Source organism: Strigops habroptila, chromosome W, assembly GCF_004027225.2.
Source record: "Strigops habroptila isolate Jane chromosome W, bStrHab1.2.pri, whole genome shotgun sequence".
Taxonomy (NCBI): domain Eukaryota; kingdom Metazoa; phylum Chordata; class Aves; order Psittaciformes; family Psittacidae; genus Strigops; species Strigops habroptila.
In genome coordinates this window covers 35,507,784-35,529,252 of record NC_044301.2, presented here as the reverse complement: position 1 = coordinate 35,529,252, position 21,469 = coordinate 35,507,784, and the positions used below count along the sequence as shown (strand labels likewise).

The 21,469-nt window shown below is 39.3% G+C and overlaps 2 protein-coding genes across 2 annotated transcripts in view; one reads left to right on the top strand and one right to left on the bottom strand.

Moving 5' to 3' along the window:
• Positions 1 to 16,341, top strand: part of LOC115619022 (F-BAR domain only protein 2-like) — a 120,253-nt gene extending 103,912 nt beyond the window's left edge. The window contains exons 19-25 of the mRNA XM_030511037.1: positions 2,214 to 2,325; positions 2,938 to 3,093; positions 5,335 to 5,467; positions 9,296 to 9,495; positions 11,491 to 11,555; positions 14,320 to 14,484; positions 16,325 to 16,341. Of these exons, the coding sequence (XP_030366897.1) occupies positions 2,214 to 2,325; positions 2,938 to 3,093; positions 5,335 to 5,467; positions 9,296 to 9,495; positions 11,491 to 11,555; positions 14,320 to 14,484; positions 16,325 to 16,341 (848 nt within the window). The remainder of the gene's footprint in view (positions 1 to 2,213; positions 2,326 to 2,937; positions 3,094 to 5,334; positions 5,468 to 9,295; positions 9,496 to 11,490; positions 11,556 to 14,319; positions 14,485 to 16,324) is intronic.
• Positions 16,342 to 18,862: 2,521 nt separating this feature from the next.
• On the bottom strand, positions 18,863 to 20,731 carry LOC115619021 (transmembrane protein 174-like). Its single transcript, XM_030511036.1, is given in 2 exon segments — positions 18,863 to 19,417; positions 20,603 to 20,731. Coding segments are annotated over 2 exon segments (684 nt in total).
• Positions 20,732 to 21,469: the final 738 nt, after the last annotated feature.

The following is a 21,469-nucleotide window of genomic DNA, read 5'->3' as shown; positions in this document are numbered from 1 at the left end:
GGAAGAAAAGATAATATATTTCTACTGTGACAATCCTTATTATGATATATAGAATCACAGAATGGTTTGGGTTGGAAGGGACCTTAAAGATCATCCAGTTCCAAACCGCTGCCACAGGCAGGGACACCTTCTACTAGACCAGGTTGCTCCAAGCCCTTGTCCAACCTGGCCTTGAACACTGCCAGGGATGGGGCAGCCACAGCTTCTCTGGGCAACCTGTGCCAGTGCCTTACCACCCTCACAGGGAAGAACTTCTTCCTAAGATCTCATCTCAATCTCCCCTATGTCAGTTTAAAGCCATTCCCCCTTGTCCTGTCCCTACAGGCCCTTGTCAAAAGCCCCTCTCCAGCTTTCTTGTTGGCCCTTTAGGCACTGGAAGCTGCTCCAAGGTCTCCCCGGAGCCTTCTCTTCTCCAGGCTGTCTCCATAGCAGAGGTGCTTCAGCCCTTGGAGCATCTTTGTGCCTCCTCTGGACCCACTCCAACAGGTCCATATCCTTCTTATGTTGGGGGCCCCAGAGCTGAATGCAGTACTCCAGGTGGGGTCTCACAAGAGCAGAATAGAGTGGGAGAATACCCTCCCTCAACCTGCTGGTCATGCTGCTGGGGATGCAGCCTAGCACACAGGTGGTTTTTGGGCTGCAACTGCACACTGCCAGCTCATGCTGAGCTTCTCGTCAGCCAACACCCCAAGTCTTTCTCCTCAAGGCTTCTCTCGATCCATTCTCCGCCCAGACTGTATTTGTGCTTGGGATTGCCCTGACCCAGGTGCAGGACCTTGTACTTGGCCCAGGTGAAGGACCTTGTTGAACTTCATAAGAGAAGTAGATAAAAGCATTTCTATATTTCTAAATAACACAAAGCTTTGAAGATACGGATAATAAAGATAATATTTTAAAATATATATTATTTTTATGACAGCCATTTAGCCAGTCTTAAAATTAACTGAATCGCGGTTCCTAAACTGAACTAAAACCATTTGATCAGACTTCTTTATTTGCCCCTTTTATGGCCAGTGATGCAGTCTTTTATTCTGCAGTTTGTCAACCTCCTTGACTGTGTCAATGCAACTGTTTGCATGGTTGTGTTATTAGCTCTTCAGTCAGCACAGCTGAAGGGCTGTTAACAGTCATTGGGTCTGAGACAGGTGGCAGGGCATCAAAGTGAGATTTGCTGGTGCTGCCAAAGGTCCTAGAACTGGACCTGTGAGCTGGAATGCAGCCTGAGATACAGCAAGTCCACCTTGGCACAGCTCTGTGACATCCCATCCCTCTGAGAACTCACAGCAAGCATGTGATACAGGCTGTTTCATCAGTGGTACAAAAAATTAGTAAGATGCTCTCCACTACACTACTGCACTAATAAAAAGATAGACTTTCCAGTATTGTCTTTTATATTCAGTACACATATAAAACACTACTGAAAAGTAAAATCCCATAACAACCAGTTTTGTCAATTACACACACATTTCAAGAAGCCTTAGCTGAGGTCTGAGTTGATTTTTATAGGTATGCACTGGAACTTTGTTCTGTGGGCACAGGCATCTGCGAAGGCTGACACAGGCCTGGTAATTATTTTTCTTGTAAACTGCTATGTATTTCCAGGTACCTCCAAGGTACTTCCAGAACCTTTACTACATAAACATTAGGAAAGTTTGCAAAATACTTCTCTAACAATTTCTTCTTGGTAATTGTAATCTTTGTTGGCTGAAATAGTTAAAAGAATGTTCAGCAGTTCACTTATGTGGGGTAATATTAGTGTATGTGCATTTATGTTCATACATACTGTAACTGAATTCTTTGCATTTCTGTGACTATTTTATCATACATTTCTCCATACTATAAGCATACAATAGGGACTTTTTAAAAAGTATTGTAATTAACATCTACTTTCCGTTGGATCTGTTGACTTCAGTTTCATCACTAGCCGTTTTAATACAGTGTTCCTCTGTCTCATATATATTTCCTTGTGTCTGTCCATTTATAAAATGTCATACTGATAGTCCTGGGTTTTTAGGCTGCTAACCAATGTTTTGATTGTGTGATTGTACTGTACTATGTTTATATTTCTCTACACACTTTTCAAGTAATACTTCAGACTCTGCTGTGACCTTGATGGTAGTAACCTCTTGTAAAAATGACAGGTGTAGGCAACCATTCTGAAATCTATTGCTAAGCTTTTTGAAAATTAAACCTATACACTGTATGTATTCTAGGTGTTTCACGTGGTCCCAGCCCTGTCAGACTTGGAATCCAGGACACCTTGCCTGTTGCAGTAGCCATTACTGAATCTGTTAACGCCTACTTTAAAGGAGCAGATCCCACAAAGTTAGTTAAATAGTGAATTGGTTTGAATGTAATAAGTTACAATAAGAAAAGACATTGGTTTTACTTTTAATATTTTTGGGTAAAATGTATATACATTAGAAGGGGGATTCACAGGGGTTTTTCCCCTGATATAAGTAACAGCAGTGGCCTATCACTCTCTGTTGGCCTGCATCCCGCTAGGAGTTCATATAACCCTGATTTACAAAAATGTGTTCAATGAGAACACCGAAAATGGGAAGGGGTTTTATTATAGTTGGGTAGGTGCTACATGTAAATTTGGGCATCATCTTAAAAGCACCTCATTCGCTATGGCACATTGCTTGCTATGCTACTTAGGCCTTGCCTAAGCATAGTTGTTCCATGGTTTCAAAGACTGAAAAATATCCACCCGTACTACTGTATGCTTAACCAGCTAAACTTTTTTCTTATTTCATCTGACTTCCAATTTGAAAGTGATAGTACACTGTCATAGTACCACATTGCCCTCATTTGAAATTGATTTTCTGTTTTGAATTCAGTTCATCGGATTGTAAAAGTACAATTGTTTTAAAATTAGTATTAATTAGGCAGTTAATTGGTTACAATAAAACTGATGTTTTCATTCTCTTCTAGATGTATTGTGAAGATCACTGGTGATATGACAGTATCATTCCCAAGTGGGATTATTAAAGTCTTCACCAGCAACCCATCTCCAGCTGTGCTCTGCTTCAGGGTAAAAAACACAAGCAAACTAGAGCAGATTCTTCCAAATGCACAACTTGTATACAGGTTTTGTATTTTATTTTTTAATATAATAGTAAACTACATGATTTGTAAAATGTGAATTGTTGTATATGTAAATCAGAATTCTCTACAGTCTTGTTGATTTGCTTATACATAATTTAATTTCCTGAACTAATCTTGTTTAGCTAGGTTTCTCTCCACTGCCACCATTAAAAATTTCAGTGATTACTGGATTGAAAATTATGCTGAATATAACAGGAGCCATAAAAAAATAGTTCGCAAATATAGCTGTATTTTTTGCACACATTTTAGAAATAGAATGGTTTAATAAACTACTAAAAAAAACCCCAACATTTTTTTTTCTAATCAAACTACATGAACAATAGAACTAATTACAGATATGGAGAAAAATTAGATGTCAGAAAAACGGACGCATTGTCATTGGATTTCTTTATAGAGTAGTAACAATGGTAAGATTAAATTATGAAACAGTAGTCATTAATAGAAAACAAGTAGTAGGAGCTGCACCTTATCTCATTTGTCAGTTAGTGTATTTTTTTAAGCTGTATCAATCATTTCTATGGTAGATCAGGTCCATTACATAATTGTATCTCTCAAGTGTATAGCAGCATGTTTAGGAGAATTCTTAATAAAAAAAGCTACTGGTTGAGTAGGATAATGGTTGAAATGATAGCATTTGGACATATTAAAAAAAAAGTAGAAACTGATATCTGTTTCAGCTGAGCAGTTTCTATTTCATTTATTGGAGAAATTTGAAAACCAGTTAAACACTTCTAGATGCTACATTTTTTAAATTACTGAAATAACTTGAAACAATCAAACCACATGCATACATTATTTTGTATTTAATTACATTTTGTTCATTCATACTTAATGAATGATTCATACAAAATTAAATGTATTGTTCTTCGACATGACAGTTTATAACTGAAGTGTTAGCAGAGCCATATCTGACAATGAATTATACTGAAAAATTATATTTTGGGGAAAAGTGAAAATGTATAGTATTCTTGTCTGAGTGCTGTAGCACTTCACCTCTAATTAGAAAGGATGCATGTACTTGATATTTATGAAGTTAAACCTGTATGGTAATAATTTGACTTTTCATCATATACTGAAACAACTATCATTTGCTTAACATTTATAGAGATGGAACTTTTTAATGTGAGTGATATTTGTGGAGACATCAGAATTTCTATTTTGAATTACACTTGGTTGTGGAGCAGCAGAAGGATTTTTCTACTGGTTTCATTTGTTTAAATTTGGAAGGCCTCTGTGATAAGTGTTTATATATTTTACTGAAAATTGAAATTGCATGAATGACAACACTGTATTGAGAACCAAGTTCTAAGTAAATTAGACAGCCTACTGGTATGCATTCAACCCATTGCAGTCATATTTACTGTGTTCCAGGTGTTTGTTTTCAGCTTTCACTCTGCATGTCTCCTTAGGGATGGATGCAGTTCCTCTATGTATCCACAGATGATGGGTGGAGCTCTTTGTAAAGTGATTTGAATTTTGTTTCTGAATGTTTTCTTAAAAGTGTCATTTTTATTAAAAAATAAACCTGATACAACCAGAGCTGAAAATATTCTTGATCTGCAAATCACCTTTTCATGCTCCAGTAGCTCCCAACCAGGATTTTGCTTCTGCAGTCATGTGCACTCTTACATATAGAAATGATATAATAGTTTCTAAGATTGAATGTAACTCTAAGTATCTGAGAAACAATTGTTTATAATAACTTGAAAATCGCTTTTAATTGAAAAAATTTTGAAATCTTACAGTCTATAAATATGTGAAAGTGTGGTAACACAGCACAAATCTTAATTCAGTGCATTAGTGAAGCTATGTCATAATAAAAACTAATTATGATTTTAGGATTTATTCCAAATTGAATAACATTCCTTTTCAAAGACCACTTTCATCCCCACCTCCCGCACATTCTCATGGAACCTGATTGTATTAAAATAGTGTTTTATTAAATGTAAAATCCAAATTTGTCATTAACTCTATCTTGTGATGCAGATCATCAGTAGAGGAAATGCACTGCTCCACAAACTGGAGGGAGAATTTTTACCAGATACAACAAGCAGTTAATTTGTCTTAATATTTAGGAAGGTACAATTATCTGTTATAAAGCATTAGAACAAATTCTTGCTTGAAATAGTGAAGAAGGTTAAAGATATAATCTTAATTTTTAGATATTCAAAATAATAAAACTCGGTGTTGCCTTCTGATTCCTACCTTCCCTTTTCTTTATAGTGATCAGTCACAAAGTGACTCCAGTACTAAGGATTTTTGGATGAACATGAAAGCTATAATTGTCTACCTCAAGAAATTATCAGAGCAGAATCCATCTGCATCCTATTATAATGTGGATGTTTTAAAGTATCAGGTAAACACTTTGTTCCCTTTGGAAGGTTTTAAGGAACTCTGGCAGATTTCATATCTGTACAGGAATTATAAGAATTGTTCTTTGCCTGCTTGCATGCGGGTGAAATGTCATCCCTCCTCTAGGCCATTTCTGGCTATATCACTGTTTCCAATGCATAGGCTCTGCCCAGGCAGAGTGCATTCATGTTATGTCTTCATGTCATGTCTTCATGTCATTACCTGTTGTCCTGGGTTCGGCTGTAACAGTTATTTTTCTCCTTCTTAGTAGCTGGTGCAGTGCTATGTTTTCAACTTTAGCCTGAGAACATTGCTGATAACACACCGATGTTTTTAGTAGTTGCTAAGTAATGCTTACCCCAATCAAGGACTTTTCAGTCTCTCATGCTCTGCCAGTGACAAGGGGCACAGGAAGCCAGGAGGGAGCAGAGACAGGATACCTGACCCAAACTAGCCAAAAGGGTATTCCATACCACAGCACGTCATGCCCAGTATATAAACTGGGGGGAGTTACCCGGAAGGCCCAGATCGCTGCTCAGGTTGGGCTGGGTATCGGTGGTGAGCAATTGTATTGTGCATCACTTGTGTTTATTGTTTTTTTCCTTTCCCCTTTTAGTTTTACATTCTCTCCCCTTGTTATTTCCCTTATCATTATTATTACTGGTGGTAGTAGTAGTGGTTTTGTATTATACCTTAGTAACTGGGCTGTTCTTATCTCAACCCATGGGATTTACATTCTTTCGATTCTCCTCCTCATCCCTCCAGGAGCAGGGGGGGTGAAGGGGGGGAGTGAGCAAGCAGCTGTGTGGTTCTGAGTTACCAGCTGGGCTTAAACCATGACACCTGTTCTTTCATGACTTTTTTTAGCTTGATCACACTTCAGTCCAATTCATGTGTGCAAGCTTCAAACACTGTTTCTTTAGATTAACAAAGTTATTTTTTCCTTAAATTTAGGATATTGTCTACCTAGACTTCAGGAAGGCTTTCGACACTGTGTCCCATAGCATCTTCATGGAGAAGCTGATGAAGTACGGGCTGGATGAGCAGACAGTGAGGTGGATTCAAAACTGGCTGAACCACCAGACCCAGAATGTGATAGTCTCTCCTCAAAAGGCAGAAGAGGAATTTTGCTAGGCCTGCATTGAGATGGCTGAACATAGAATCGTAGAATGATGGAATGGTTAGGGTTGGAAAGGACCTTAAGATCATCTAGTTGCAACCCCCCTGCCAACTGTCTCTACATCAAAAAACAAAAGAATGAGGTCCAGTTGAAGGCCAGTAACTATCCAGTGTACCCCAGGGTCAATACTGTGTCAGAACCTGTTTAGTATTTTGTCCTGGGTTCAGCTGTAAGTTATTTTTCTCCTTAGGAGCTGGTGCAGTGCTGCGTTTCGGCTTTAGTCTGAGAACAGTGCTGATAACATAGCAATGTTTTAGTTGTTGCTAAGCAATGCTTACCCCAATCAAGGACTTTTCAGTCTCTCATGCTCTGCCAGTGACAAGGGGCACAGGAAGCCAGGAGGGAGCAGAGACAGGACACCTGACCCAAACTAGCCAAAGGGGTATTCCATACCACAGCACATCATGCCCAGTATATAAACTGGGGCGAGTCACCTGGGAGGCCCAGATCACTGCTCGGGTTGGGCTGGGTATTGGTCGGTGGGCGGTGAACAATTGTATTGTGCATCACTTGTGTTTATTTTTTTTCCTTTCCCCTTTTAGTTTTATATTCTCTCCCCTTGTTATTTCCCTTATCATTATTATTATTGGTGGTTGTGGTAGTAGTAGTTTTGTATTATACCTTAGTTTCTGGACTGTTCTTATCTCAACCCATGGGGTTTACATTCTTTCGATTCTCCTCCCCATCCATCTGGGAGCAGGGGGGTGGAGAAGGGGGGGAGTGAGCAAGCGGCTGTGTCATTCTGAGTTACCAGCTGAGCTTAAACCATAACACATCTTCATTAAAAATCTGGGTGAGGGGGCAGAGTGTATCCTCATCATGTTTGTTGATGACGCCAAACTGGGAGGAGTGGCTGATAAGCCAGAGGGTCGTGTTGCCATCCAGAGGGACCTTGACAGACTTGACAGACTGAAGTAATGGGTTGATGGGAACCTCATGCAGTTCAACAAGAGGAAGTGCCAAATCCTGCCTCTGGGGAGGAACAACCCCAAGCACCAATACATGCTGAGGCCACCCAGCTGGAAAGCAGCTTGGCAGAAATGGTGCTGGGGTCCCTGGTGGACAGCAGGTTAAACATGAGCCAGCAATGTGCCCTTGATGCAAAGAAGGTTAACGGTATCCTGGGCTGTGTTGGGCAAAGTATTGCCAGCAGGTCGAGGGAAGTGATCCTTCCCCTCTACTCAGCACTGGTGAGACCTCACCTGGAGTACTGTGTCCAGTTCTGGGCTCCTCAGTACAAGAGAGATATGGAGCTACTGGAGAAAGTCCAGCAACAGGCCACAAAGATGATGAAGGGACTGGAGCCTCTCTCATATGAGGAAAGGCTGAGAGATCTGAGGCTGTTCATCCTGGAGTAGAGAAGGCTTGGGGGGGGGGGAGGATATCTCATCCATGTGTATAAATACACGAAGGGAGCATGCAAAGACTGAGCCAGGTTCTTTTCTGTGGTGCCTGGTGACAGGACCAGAGGCAATGGACACAAAGTGAAACACAGGAGGTTTCCTCTGAACATCAGGAAGCACTTATTTACTGTGAGGGTGACCAAGCACTGGAACAGGTTGTCCAGAGATGTGGTAGAGTCTGGACATGGTCCTGAGAAGCCAGCTCTAGGTGGCCCTGCTTGAGCAGGGGGGGTTGGACCGGATGACCTCCAGAGGTCCCTTCCAACCTCACCATTCTGTGAATCTGTGAGAAGATGTCAACAAAAAATTTTCATGAAAATTCAAGACAAGACAGACTCTTCTCGAAAGAGAGATTTTCTAGGCCTGCATTGAGATGGTTGAACATCTGAGCCAACTGTCTTTACATAAATAAACAAAAGAAACTATCAGTGTAGCTATTGATATAATTGTAGTTTTCCACATCCTCCCAAAATAGTTTAAAATCCTGGCATACCAAATCTATAAAAAACATGTTAGGTACACAGAGAATTCCTGAGAAAGATGGAAGGAACAGAACGTATCTTTGTATTGCAAAAATGAGTACTGTGGAAGAATGAGATCTATTTAAGATCTTTACTGTTGGAGGAAAATGAGGCAGTGGCATACAGAAGCCCTGGCAGATAGAAAGGGGTTTGGGCTGCCAAGATAATGCAAGAGGGGACACCGGAACGTAGAAGGTTCCTCAAGTAGACTAGGAAGGTGGTAGAGGTGCAGCAGGGCAGTAGCAGAAGCTCAGCTACAGAAGCAGCAGCATCCAACCCTACTGCAGCAGGAAAATAGTGCATTTAATAGGTAAGAACTGTTTTGCTGGCTGCCTGTCCGATGATAGATATTACCCTCTGCTGCTGGCTGTTTGGGCAGCTGAATTGGTATGGCACACAACTGCTAAGGATGAAGTCGTTTTGCCACAAGCAGAACACAAGACTAAAACAAAACTGTGTTAACTTACGAAAGCTAGAACAGGAGGAGCCTCATGGTCCAGAGGTAGTTGAAACATTTTTTTTAATTATTTGAATTTAAAATTAAAATAACAGGAATTACTTTAGGCTACAACAGTCTTCAGAATTATAAGATTAAGGGCTCAGAGGTTGATTGTTCTTTTGGTCATTTATCAGGATTCAGAGTTATACTTGTTTACCTTCATTTCCTTATTCTGCTCAGAGGGGGAATATGTTAATTAAGCTGCTTTCAATGGCTTATTCTTTTACAGGTATCTTCAAATGGCATCCAGTCCACTCCTTTGAATCTTGCAATTTACTGGAAATGTAATGCTAGCACTACTGATGTGAGAGTGGATTATAAATACAATCCAGAGTCTATGAATGTGCCTAGTATGCTATCTAATGTCCAGGTTGTGGTACCAGTAGATGGAGGAGTAACAAACATGCAATCACTTCCACCTGCAAAATGGTAATATTAATACATTTTATTATTTCAAATTCATTTCGGTGTATTCATTAGCTTTAGCCTGAAAAAATTGACTGGAAGAAATAGACAATTTTCTTCCTCTTGATAAAATGTGTGGTATCAGATGTTTAGGACATTTTCTGATCCAAAATAGATCATGTACAGCCAATTCACATAAACTAAAATTGAGACTATATGCACCCATTCCAACTGTGTAATAATACAAACCTTTCTGAATACAAGCCTTTCTGAAATTTCCAATGTTTGCTTTCTTTTGGCCAATAGGATAGATATTTTTAATAACATGATTTGAAATCAAAATATCTTAATGGCTAAAAAACATTATCAATGTGTGTGTATAAATATATCTAGCTCAAGATTTCTTGATTGTTCTAGCTTAAAAATTAGCTTCTAATTGAAATGGTTTTAAGATAACCTTCAGTAACTGAGGAGCTCTTCAAAAGCCAGTTTGCATTTTCTCTCAATTCAGTCGTTGTGCTGATTATTATCTGACTCACGGCTACCTGCCACCACCTTCTAAGCCTGCACACCATTTACATCACAGCAGCACTTAAAAGCGAGACACTTGTCTCAGATAATTATGTTTCTACAAGTTTGTGAGCACAAGCAGAGGGTAGCAGGGCTAGTCAGAGCAGGACATCCCTGGAGCAAAAGGTGATCAGAATTCAATCACTGTGCACATGGTTTGAACGCATAGGTACTTGCCTAGCTGTAACATAATTCCTGGACCGCTTATTTCCAAGAGGAACAAGAGGGTCTTTTTAACATGAAGGTTAAGAGGGTAAAGAATACCAAGTTGAGGGAAGTCAGGCTTTGTTAACCTTATTACTTATAGATCATCTTACCTTATAAAGCAAGGTTCAGAAATAAAATAAACTTGGTGTATTTATCAGAAAGGTTTTGATGTTTCTGGAGGCAATACATTTAAATGTGTTAATTGGACAAAGTGGTAATACAGTATCATTTTAAGTGGAAAAAATCCTGGCAAGACTGCATCTTTCTTGACTTGGTATTTCAAGGGAGCAATACTTTAAATCAAATTACCTTAAGCTTATTCTGAGCAAGGGCAGGTTTGGTATCCTGCCTTCACAACTTGACTAGAACTTTTGGTGAAGCCCGTCTCCCCCCTCCCTGCTCAGACTTCTTCCACAAACCCCTCAGTAATGAAACCTGAGTGAGAGCAGGAATGCCTCCCCCAGAACACCTAGTGTTAGCTAGGAAGACTCAAAACTTAGTGACAGTTTCATTGCAGATTCATCAGAGTAAGGGACTCGAGCTTCAGGTATTCTCTCTTTCACCTAGGCAACTACCCAAGGCCAGAACTTTGAGCCTTGAAAGCTGACCAAAAAAAAAAAAAATACAGTCACATCCCAGGCAGCTCTAGTATTTGTCTCCTGCTGCAAAGTGCTTGAAGAGTTAAAAGCCTTGTCAGCTTAGAGACTACGGTGTTTGGTGCCCTTTGCTTTTCTGCCCCTTTACAGCATCAGAAGTTAGCTTAAACCCTGAGTCACTTCTGCCAACCATTTTACTAGAATGGAAATGGAATAAAATTCACACAGCCAGGAGTCTCACATAGGGGAGAGCAATCAATATTGAGCTCCTTTATGCCATCATCATGAAGTATAAAGACCCAGTTTTCAAACGGCTTCCAGCATGTTTGGTCTTTCCTTACCCTTTGAGACCACAGAGGGTTTTGAGTTGTGAAGTGGAGCCATAACCTGGGCATAGGACAGTGTATAAAAAGGTGGTATGTACGTCTGAGCTCTGCTGCAAGCTCAGGGGCAATCCAGACACACTGTTCTGTTTTCCTGTTTGCTTTGCATAGTTTTCTACAAACTCAAAATTATCAAATATTTTTATAAACCTCCATTGAGAGACGTAGGTTATACACACATGGTCTGCAAGGCATCAGTGTAAATCTAGGGAAATAATATTCTAAAATTTGGTGCTTATAACTAAACTACCATTCTCTTACAGGAATGCAGACCAGATGAAAGCTTATTGGAAAATATCTAGCATTTCAGAGAAGTCTGAGAATGGAGGCAAGTTGAACTCTTTTGTTTTCTTGTACAGAAAAATAACAGTAAAAAAATAATTATTTTAGCCTCTATGTCCTCATGCCTGTTTACACTTGCTGTATACTGTTTATCAGTTCACTCAATGAAATTCCTCCTGAGAGATTCCATTAACAGTAAGATGTAAAAATATTAACTAATTATAAAAAAAAATTAATAAATAGTGAAGCCCCTTGAAAGCAGCTAGTACCACTAAAATAGAGTTTAGACTGGGCAAGGAAATTATTACATCAATTCTATTTGGAAATGAGCAGTTATTCAAAGGAAAATACTTTTAATATCTGTGTTCTGTTTTTCCACACACTGACAACTGAGATAAAGTAGAAAGAGGTAAGTGGAAGAACTGAGGGAAAGTTAAAAAAAAAAAAAATCCAAAAGTCCTGTGCTGAGATAGGCTCAACTATAGATGAATCTTGACCAACATTTTGAGGGGTTTTGTTTGAATCATATACAACTCCAGGAAAAAAAAATCTATGCACATCTGCTCAGAGTGGTAATTTATATAGCATTTTGTAAGGTACCAATATTTGTCCTTTGCCCAGCTGCCTTTCCCTGAGGTCAAGTTTATGTCACAGCCCTTGCAGCTTTTGCAGATGCAATGTTTTTCTGAAGCAGAAAAACAGGAGCTAAAGGGAGGCATCTCATCCACAAAGCCTCTGTGGAGAAATGAACTTGCAGTGTAACAGAAAGGCCTTTGGCCCTGTTAAGAATTTAGTGAAGGGAATTATGAAAGCACAGATTTGCTTGTAAATATGATTGGTTTCATACAGGAACCATAAGCCTGGGATGGGAAAACCTATTCCTGCAAAGGTTGCAAAGTTGTGGTAGTCATTCAAACAAAATCAGAGAGAATTTGATCTGATAGAGGTTATTGCTGTAGTCTGGTGTACTTTGTCATTCACCGACCTCACAGTTCTTTGCTATCTGTCTTCCTTTATGATTATGTAGGATATCCTTCTCTTTTTTCCTTTACCAAACTGTGGAGCTTCTTTTAAAAGGAAAAAAGAAATCATACTAAAACATGAATGCAGCCAAAGAGCTACTGCATAACTGCAGAGCAGCATAAAATGGGCTGCTAGTGATGCAGATCATGTCTTGTGTGTGTTCAGTAGACTTGCATGTATCCCACTGCTTCTGCTATGTTCCCTTCTCACCATCTTTCTTCCCCTTTGAGCATAAACACTTAGTACTCACAATTCACTGTTTAAGAGGAAGTAATACTATGCCAGTCTTACACTTACGGAAAAGGGAGAAGTTACAAAAACACTCTTAATATTAGGGCAAATGTCTTCAAGTCCTCCTTATTCTGGTGTACAGGGTAAAATGTTTTGGTTTTTTATGAGCTCATCATATGAGCTGTCAGTTGCAGACAGAGATAAAACACAGAACAAACTTTCAAACCACTTTCATATATGAGTTTCCATACTTACAGTGGAAAGAATTTCCAATTTACCCAAACTGTGATAGACCTACTGAAGAAATGAAATGGACTTTAAACCAAATTTATGAAGACCAAACCATTGCATGAAACAATTTCATTCGTCAATTCATGCTTTTACCCTAGTAACATTTCAGTTACTGACTTTCCTCCTTATTTAGCAGTTCCTACTGACTAGTTGTTTTAAAGAAGAAAAAATACTTGACTTTCACTATTCCATTAATTAATTAATTAATTAATTTCCCTCCCAGCATATTTTGCAAGAACAAGAAAAGACTTGTTTAAGGACTAGAAAAAGAGACCAGCAATAATCTTAGGGTTTGGTTTTTTTTAATGTCTTGCAGCCTTCCAGTATCTGAAGGGGGCCTACAAAAGATGCTGGAGAGGGACTCTTCATTAGGGACTGTAGTGATAGGACAAGGGGTAATGGGTTCAAACTTAAACAGAGGAAGTTTAGGTTAGATATAAAGAAGAAGTTCTTTACTGTGAGGGTGGTGAGGCACTGGAACAGGTTGCCCAAGGAAGTTGTGAATGCTCCATCCCTTGCAGTGTTCAAGGCCAGGTTGGACGGAGTCTTGGGTGACATGGTTTAGTGTGTGGTGTCCCTGCCCATGGCAGAGGGGTTGGAACTAGATGATCTTAAGGTCCTTTCCAACCCTAACTATTCTATGATTCTATGACTACAAAGGTGTACTTAAAGTAATTTTGAACTATTACTACTTTATAATGGCACTGAAGTGAACTTCACCACTGTATATGAAAAATCAACTGAAGTTTTTGGGGAAACCTTTTTAATCAGACCTTGTCTTTATTAGAAAAAATTTCTTTCCTCTGGGTACATTACTGCTCAGCTGCATTTCTTCCAATGGTTTTGTTCATGAACATTTATCCAGGCAGATCATGACATTTAAATATTCTGATGTACTTTCAAATCTGATAAGGAAAAGTACTACATACAAGATAGACCAGGAAGCATAAATGATGATTGAAGGCAACAATCAGGTATTTAATGTAATAAGAGATTACCAGGCTGTCTGATATATACATTCTTCCATGAGTATAATCTTGTAGAAATGTGTATTGCTTCTCTCTAAATCATTCACTAGTCACTGTCTTAAACAGAGTATTGGAATAAAGAGTGCTATACTCTCATCTCTTCTGAAAATTTATGTAGGACTGCCAATAGGAATGGGTCTTAAAAGATCACCATGCTATTTCTACTCCTTACTACTAAAATTTTTGGGAGATTGGTCTTGCAAAACAACCAGACTTTCGGTTTTGTTATTTTTATAGGTTCTGGATCCCTCAGGGCAAAATTTGATCTTTCAGAAGGACCCAGTAAACCAGCAACACTTACAGTGCAATTCATTAGTGAAGGAAGCACCCTTTCAGGAGCAGATGTAGAGCTAGTAGGCACTAGCTATCGACTTTCCCTCCTTAAGAAGAGATTTGCCACTGGTAAGACACCAACATGCTTATATACTTAAATTAATATGTTATATTCTAGAGTGCTAAATTATAAAATATGAAACTGTTAAATAAGTGATGCATAAATAATTACTTTTCCTCAAAAATATGGCTGAAAACTGTTTCACTTTTATTGTTTTTCCATAGTTACTCAAACTGCTCCCAGGAAAATACTGACAAAATCTGTTTTATCTAGTGATTGCAAAAAACCTACCTTTATTTTTCAGGATGTTATATGGCAGACTGCTGATGAAACCGTGGAAGTCATTGGATCAAAGAAGTTCAAGAAGCTCACTCTGCCCTCTCTACTTTTCAAACACTATTTTAACATGCATTTATTTTGTTTAAATGTTGACCTACTTCAAGGCTGAACTGCAGAACAGAAAAATGCACTTTTAAAAGTCATTTTGCAAACTTCTTATTACTTTATAATAGCACTGAACTTAACTTCAACACTGTCTGTAAATGATCATCTGCAATATTTGGAGAAAGTTGAAAGTAAATTTATATTGATGAATTCAAAGTAATAGTCAATAGTTGTAATGAAAGTATGAAATTGTATGTTATACTGTAAACATTAAACCTAAAAATGTAGGAAAGCGAGAAATATTTGAGCTCTCTATAAGTAATATTAACTATTCAGATTCTTTAATTGCCAGTTTTTAAGGAGAGGCAGTCTCACATAGTTCTTCCATCTGCTTGTACCATAAAGCCAGCTGAGAGATGTATTAAAAAATGTAACTTGATGCCAATGTATCATATATTATTAACATGTAAGTTGTTTTATATAGGGATTTTTTTCCTAAGTGCAATGTGTTACAAAATTGCAAAAGGCAGAACAGATTTACTTCTGCAGCTAGTAAATTTTCTGGGTGTTGTGATTGTTTGAATCAATGCTGTAGATTTAATTTATTTTTATATTAATTGCATAACATTTGTGCCTTAAAAAAAAAACCAACAAACCACAACTGTGCCTATCCAATTTGTTATTCACATCTCACTTCCTTTTTCAAAGTTTGGCTCTTCATCAAGAAAGCATGGTGTTTGTATAATACATACAACTTTATAAAAATTCCTTTCACTGGGATTTAGGAGGCAGTTTTGCAAAACTGGAGATTATTTTAAAAGAGGTTTAAAATACTGGCTTACTTCCTCATGGGGCAATTGCAATAAATGTGGCTGTAGTAAAGGGAGATGCATCATGCAGACTTTGAAACTTTGAGATAGTCACTTTAATGTCACCAAAGCTGAAAATCCTGAAAAATCACAAAAGATCTTAAAAGTGAACAGCATTTCCTTTCACTTTGTCTGCAAGTCTTTGGAATTTAAGTGCTTTGAGGGTTGTGTGATGTAAATGTAACCATAGTACTTTGGGAGGAATAGCATTTTAGAAGGGTATGTTATAGCAGTAGGATGACAAGTGCTGCCATTTCTATTAGCTTAAATTTTATCTAAACCCACCAATTTTAATATTTGTATTGTCATCTAATCTGTTTGCCACAGCCTCAGCACAGGAAAGTGATACATTGGTAACATTTTTTAAAGCACATTACTAATTTAGAAAATCTTTCATGCATTTGTATTATCAAATGGTTTTTTTCAATGCTGAAATCAAAAGTATTGGGGCAAAATAACTCAATAACCTACAAGTGGGAATTTTATATGAGCATTTTGAATACCGGTATCTATTTCAAATTCTCTATTAAACCAATATAACTTGATTGAACTAATTTATGCAAAAACAGTAATGAATTGGACTGCTGAAGCTTTACAATAAATTAAGCTTTGTAGAGGCTACATTAATTCTAATGTATACTAATCACTTTTGCAGATGAGTTCCATTATTAGCACTAAGCACATACTGTACTGTAGATTTGATTGGAAGAGTATATTTGGCTCTTAACTTGCTAATCTTATTGAATAGTAAATTTCTAATTCATATAAAATGGTACAGTCTTTTTACTGGAATCTTAATTGTAACCTGCTTTGCAATAAAACCCTGTTTAACATGACTATTTTGTTAATGAAAACCCAAAACTTTATTGCTATTTTTAATCAAGTATTACTTTCATTTGTTAGTTAAATTAATTAGTTCTGTTTCAGCACTTTTAAACTAGGTGATTATGCATACATTTGCATTTAGTGCAGTTTGCAGTTTTGAAGCCATAGAAGTTTATATAGACTTTTTGTAAATAAATAAAAAAAAAAAGTAAAAATTACATGTGTCTGTCTCATAAGAAAACTATATGTAGCAAGCTGGTTCTTGCTTGTGTATACAGCACTATTCTTTGTAGCTGCCTCCTAAGAAAATGATTTTGCAAATACGACTCTAAAGGATCTGAATTTTTATGTATTGTTACTACATTGTAAAATAGGGCATACAATTTTATCTTACAAAAATTGTAAATACTTTCAATTTTTCATAAAATATAAATTTTAAAAAATATGCATCCATAATAAACATGTAATATATAATTTAAATATTTTATATTGCTTATACTTTCACAGTTAGACCCCCAGAGCTTCTAAGCAATAATAGAACAAAACTATGCCTGTACTAAACATTTTTAAAGTGTTAAATTATTTGTAAAAGTGATAAGCAGTAGAGATAATCAGTACGGGAAAGACATGGACCTGCTGGAGCGGGTCCAGAAGAGGCCACAAAGATGCTCTAAGGGCTGGAGCACCTCTGCTATGGAGACAGGCCAAGAGAGCTGGGCTTGTTCAGCCTGGAGAAGAGAAGGCTCCTGGGAGATCTTAGAGCATCTTCCAGTGCCTAAAGGGGCCAACAAGAAACCTGGAGAGGGGCTTTCGACAAGGGCCTGTAGGGACAGGACAAGGGGGAATGGTTTTAAACTGACATAGGGGAGACTGAAATGAGTCCCCCCACCACAGCTAACCTCCCATAAGAGCTCTTTTCCTTTACCGTTACACCTATATAATATAGTTCATAAAGAATACCTTATAAAAGATGGTCCTTGTCTGCTTGTACACATCCAGAAGAGGGCCACAAAGATGATCCGAGGGCTGAAGCATCTCTCCTATGGAGACAGGCTGAGAGAGCTGAAAGAGGGTAGACTGAAATGAGATCTTAGGAAGAAGTTCTTCCCTGTGAGGGTGGTGATGCACTGGCACAAGTTGCCCAGAGAAGCTGTGGCTGCCCCATCCCTGGCAGTGTTCAAGGCCAGGTTGGACGGGGCTTGGAGCAACCTGGTCTAGTGGAAGGTGTCCCAGTCCATGGCAGGGGTTTGGAACTGGATGAGCTTTAAGGTCCCTTATGACCCAAACCATTCTGTGATTCTATGATTCTATGATTCTATGAAGTGTTTAAAGAAAAGATTCTTGGGGATTAAAAAGCTTGTGTCTCTTAGAAGTGTCTTATATTGTCCAGTATATAAAATGGGGGGAGTTACCCGAAAGGCCCAGATCGCTGCTCAGGTCAGGCTGGGTATCAGTGGTGTGCAATTGTATTGTGCATTGCTTGTGTTTATTGGTTTTTTCCTTTCCCCTTTTAGTTTTATATTCTCTCCCCTTGTTATTTCCCTTATCATTATTATTACTGGTGGTAGTAGTAGTGGTTTTGTATTGTACCTTAGTAACTGGGCTGTTCTCGTCTCAACCCATGGGATTTACATTCTTTTGATTCTCCTCCCCATCCACCTGGGAGCGGGGGGGGGGAAGAAGGGAGTGAGTGAGTGAGCGGCTGCGTGGTTCTGATTTACCGGCTGGGCTTAAACCACAACACCATGCCTTTTGCACATGGTACTGAGGACAATGGGCCAGTCAACAGTTGTTCAAATAGACTTTGATAAAGGAACTAAATGACTTGTGTTCTAGGAAGGATATAATTCTAATTCTTATAATTAGATCTTTTCTTTTTCCTAAGAGTAAAGAGCTGTATAAAATTGGTTTGTGTCCAATTAAAGCAGTTTTGCAGTGCTCTGTAATATCAGTGACCTTGTTTATACCCCAAAACTAGGAAAAGAGTAAGGGCTGGAAGGTTGCTACAGTGGGAGAGTGACCAGCTATAATCAGGAGGGAGAGTATCTGGTACCAAACTGATTCTTTCATTGTTGTAAAAACTCTCTTTGTGTGCTGAGTCTTGTGATTCTGTTTGAGTGGAAGCCTCTGGCTGTACATATATAGCCTTTTGGTCAACATTCATCATGGGGATTCATAATTTAATTTTGATTAAAACGCTTTCCAGAAAAATTTTGTCTCCATAGTCTTTACTCAAGAAATACTAATTAAAAAAAAAAAAAAATTGTCTGAAGAAGGATAACACCCTGGACTAGCTTTTGATTCCTTTGAACCCATACATAGCACTTAAAAATGATCAGAAGTTTGTATACAAACTTCCTAAGACATTTCAGAAGACGTACCTCTGAAACCTGGTGTTCCCTGTGAGATAAGTAGCATAGTTTTCATCTCTGGTGAAAGCTGGCTTATCTAGGGGGTAGGCAGGGCAGAAGTGGGCAGAGCCTGGTGTGGGAATCAGTGAAGCACTGGAGGAAATGGCACTGCAGGAGCTGAGGACTGGGTGCAGGTAGCATGGATTCACAGCAATGGCTTCCTGGGCTGGTTATGGTGGAGGGATGTACGGCACCACTGTGGCACTGTGAAAAGTTAGAGGCTGGTTGACACTAGTGAACACAAGGGACCGTCCACTTGCAGTCTGGTTAAGGTCTGATGTATTTTCCTCTCTACAGTGCTTGCATGTAAGCATGTTAAATTTGCAAACAGCAATCAGAATAAAAGTCACCTCGACAGACAGCAGAATAGGCCCTAGTAACTGAGTCCATTCCAGATGAGTAATGCTGTCATATTTTATCCATCCCATCACAGTGAAAGTGATCCCCACCAGTCCCAAAAACACACCTGAAAAGAGCAAAGTGGCACCAGCTTTTTCCCTGCTTCTCGTTTCCTAGAAGCAAAGGAGAATGCTTATGTGAACTGTGCTCTCCACACTCAGCACCAAGGGCAGTAATGCTAAGCCCTAGCTCATAACTACATGGACAGAGCAACAGTTCTTGCAAGGTTAGACATCTTGCAAGGGAATCATACCAATTTAGTAAAGGCACAAGTCATTGTACACATCTCAGGCCTTTCAGTTTAGTAAAGATGCAACTTTCAGAAGTTTCAGACTTGCAGAAGTCATCTTTCTACCTACTGTCTCTGTGGTGGTTTTTAAATATATGAGTTCATATATTTTCATAGAATCCTAGAATGGTTTAGGTGGGAAGGGATCTTAAGGATCATCAAGTTCCAAACCCCTGCCATGGGCAGGGACACCTTCCACTAGACCAGGTTGCTCCAAGCCCCGTCCAACCTGGCCTTGAACACTGCCAGGGATGGGGCAGCCACAGCTTCTCTGGGCAACTTGTGCCAGTGCATCACCACCCTCACAGGGAAGAACTTCTTCCTAAGATCTCATTTCAGTCTACCCTCTTTCAGCTCTCTCAGCCTGTCTCCATAGGAGAGATGCTTCAGCCCTCGGATCATCTTTGTGGCCCTCTTCTGGATGTGTACAAGCAGGTCCATGTCCTCCTTGTGTTGGGGGCCCCAGAGCTGGGTGCAGGACTGCAGGTGGGGTCTCATAAGAGCAGAGTAGAGGGGGAGGATCCCCTCCCTTGACCCGTTGCTCACGCTGCTGGGGATGCAGCCCTGGACATGGTTGGTTTCTGGGCTGCAAGCGCACACCGTGGTCATGTTGAGCTTCTCGTCAACCAACACCCCCAAATCCTTCTCCTCAGGGCTGCTCTCCATCCAGTCCAGACCAATATGTTACTTTGAGAGGTCTCAGGGCATAGTGTGCCACCTCCAGTTACTTGGAGTCTAATTTTGAGACATAGCAGGCTTGTGGCTTCTTGAACAACATTTGCAAATTGATGGAAAAGTTTTTCCATAGGGAACAGACACAAATGGCTCCCTAGCTCATGTGATCAGTCAGAAAATGCCTTCCTGACCCTCACTGCCATATGTGATAACAGCACAGGGTCAAGGGGTGTGGCAGGTACACCCACACTGATGAAGACCCAAGAAAAGCCCATGAAAGCTTCCCGCCATGCACAAAAGCCCAGGAAAACTTCCCGCACAGCTCTTGTCCCACCCACATGATGGTGGTCAGCAGGTACAAAGGCAAGGAAGTTGGGTCCTGAGGCAATGGGGGGTACATGACCACATCTGACCTCAGGTCACATTTGACTAGGGTGTAAATGGAGCCCTGCCACAGAGCCATTTTGAGTCGGTCCTCCTCAGAGCAGCAGGTCTGCAGTCAAGGACTCTCTCCTTGGGTCAGGACACCATCCAAGGTAACTCCTCAAGGTTGAGAGCCCCCCCTCCCTTTTAGGTGAGTGATTGCGCATTTTGGATCATTTGCCATAAAGTTTAAGAATCAGCAGTGTACCAATAAATCCATATGACATCCCCAAAACTGTAGTTGATGTTGGTGGAGCTTTAATTGAGTTCGAACAATACATTTTATTTAGCCTTAATTTATTGATTCTGTGACACCTGTATGCATGGGGTTGTTGACACAAACAAAACATTGTAATCATGTTTAACCATAAGCAGAATTGTGTTACATGCTGAAGCATCTACAAAAAACTCCTCAGCAAGACAAAATAATAAAGCACATGAACACTGTATGATTAACTAGTAATCTCTTCTGAAAACACTATGTATGTATTCTTAGGTTCAGCAATTGCTAGAAATCTGTTTAGCAAATGTCCTGGTTTCAGCTGGAATAGAGTTATTTTTCATCTTAGTTGCTGGTACAGTGCTGTGTTTTGGCTTTTGACGGGTGTGGAGTGAGCAAGCAGCTGCATGGTACTTAACTAAGTAACCAGCTGGGGTTAAACCACGAAAGCAGATTTACAGTAATTGAAAGAATAAGTATCAGTCAATTTTTTTGTTGAGTCACTATAGAGAAGTTAACGTATCAGAGAACAACAGGAAATTATTACACAAGTTAACA